The sequence below is a fragment of the Mycena indigotica genome (assembly GCF_014461135.1).
Source record: "Mycena indigotica strain 171206Taipei chromosome Unknown Mind.scaff0005, whole genome shotgun sequence".
Lineage (NCBI taxonomy): Eukaryota > Fungi > Basidiomycota > Agaricomycetes > Agaricales > Mycenaceae > Mycena > Mycena indigotica.
Window position 1 is genome coordinate 5,458,830 of NW_023503004.1, and position 1,164 is coordinate 5,459,993.

General features: G+C 55.8%; 1 protein-coding gene across 1 annotated transcript; it reads right to left on the reverse strand.

Annotated features, from left to right (window-relative positions):
* Nucleotides 1-242: 242 nt before the first annotated feature.
* Nucleotides 243-935, reverse strand: MIND_00652300 (uncharacterized protein; the record flags this gene model as incomplete). Its single annotated transcript, XM_037363253.1, has 4 exons — nt 243-302; nt 350-439; nt 491-701; nt 763-935. 4 exons carry the CDS (start codon nt 933-935, stop codon nt 243-245), a joined length of 534 nt encoding a protein of 177 aa, XP_037221174.1.
* Between the last annotated feature and the right edge of the window lie 229 nt (nt 936-1,164).

Below are 1,164 nucleotides of genomic sequence, written 5' to 3' on the forward strand. Positions count from 1 at the left end.
GGTTGCTATCTATATTCCGACGTCAACAATGAGAGAAAAGAGGGAAGGGGGGGACATACCCTTGCATGAGGACAACCATATGAGCTTAGAGTTAGTTGCCGGCCAGAGGTTCCCCCTTTGAGAGCAGGACAGGACAAGAGGCTACGATGGACATCGACGTCAATACCACATCATATATTAAACAGGACAACGTACGCGTAGGAATTTGGCAGGCGAGCTTCTCCAGCCCGGCTTCCAAGCCACTAGCGGTCCCGTGTCGCCACAGCGACGACGCCAAGGTTGAAAACGGATGGGAAAAGAAACTGAACAACAGGTTAGCGCTAGCACAAGGCCAACATACCATACATACCAGGGTCGCAGTCGCGTTGACATGACAGCCAGCCTGAGGAAGTCGCGACTTCAAGTTCGTGGTGACCGTCGACAGCATTGCGTTCAACGTCTAAGCCCAAGTCAGCATAAGGAGGTGCAAAGACGCAAAGGGTGTACATACCGGAGAGGCCAGCAAGCTTTGCGTTCGTTGTCGACGGCCAACTTGACGTCCGAGTTGAGTGAGTTGGGAATGAGGGACTACACTGGGGATGGAGTGAGTGAGCGACAGCGGCGGGGAGCCGAGATGCAGAGCAACATACCCAGAGGGACGACGGGCACGACGAGCGGCAGGGGATGGTCGTGGAGTGAAGACAAGAAGGGAGGTGCGTGACCTTGTTTATGATTTGATGCCTTCACGGCAGTCAAGTCGCGTCGCGTGCATCACGTCATCACCTCGTGCCCGTCACCGAGGTCACCGAGTCAGGGTCGGAGAATAATCGGCACGGCGAACAGCCTTCGGGTGATGGCATGAGGCGGGCGGTGATGGCGTGATGCCCGCCGACCATGATGTCAGGCGGCGCATGAGTCGGCGACGCATGCAACATGTCGGGAATGTTGATACTCATGTGGGGAGTGGGCATAGGGTAAATGAGCAGGGAATAATGTTAATATTATAAGCAGTAGCCGGGGCTCAGGCCACGCGGCATCTCGACTACTTTTGGATGGGCGCCGGGGAAGGGAATGGAAGCGCGGGCAGTGCGCTCAGGGTTTAATCACCGCTGAGGGTTTCATGTGTCATTCTCAGGGATGATGCATGCCGCTATCATAAACGCGGAGAGAAGCAGCCCACAGTGG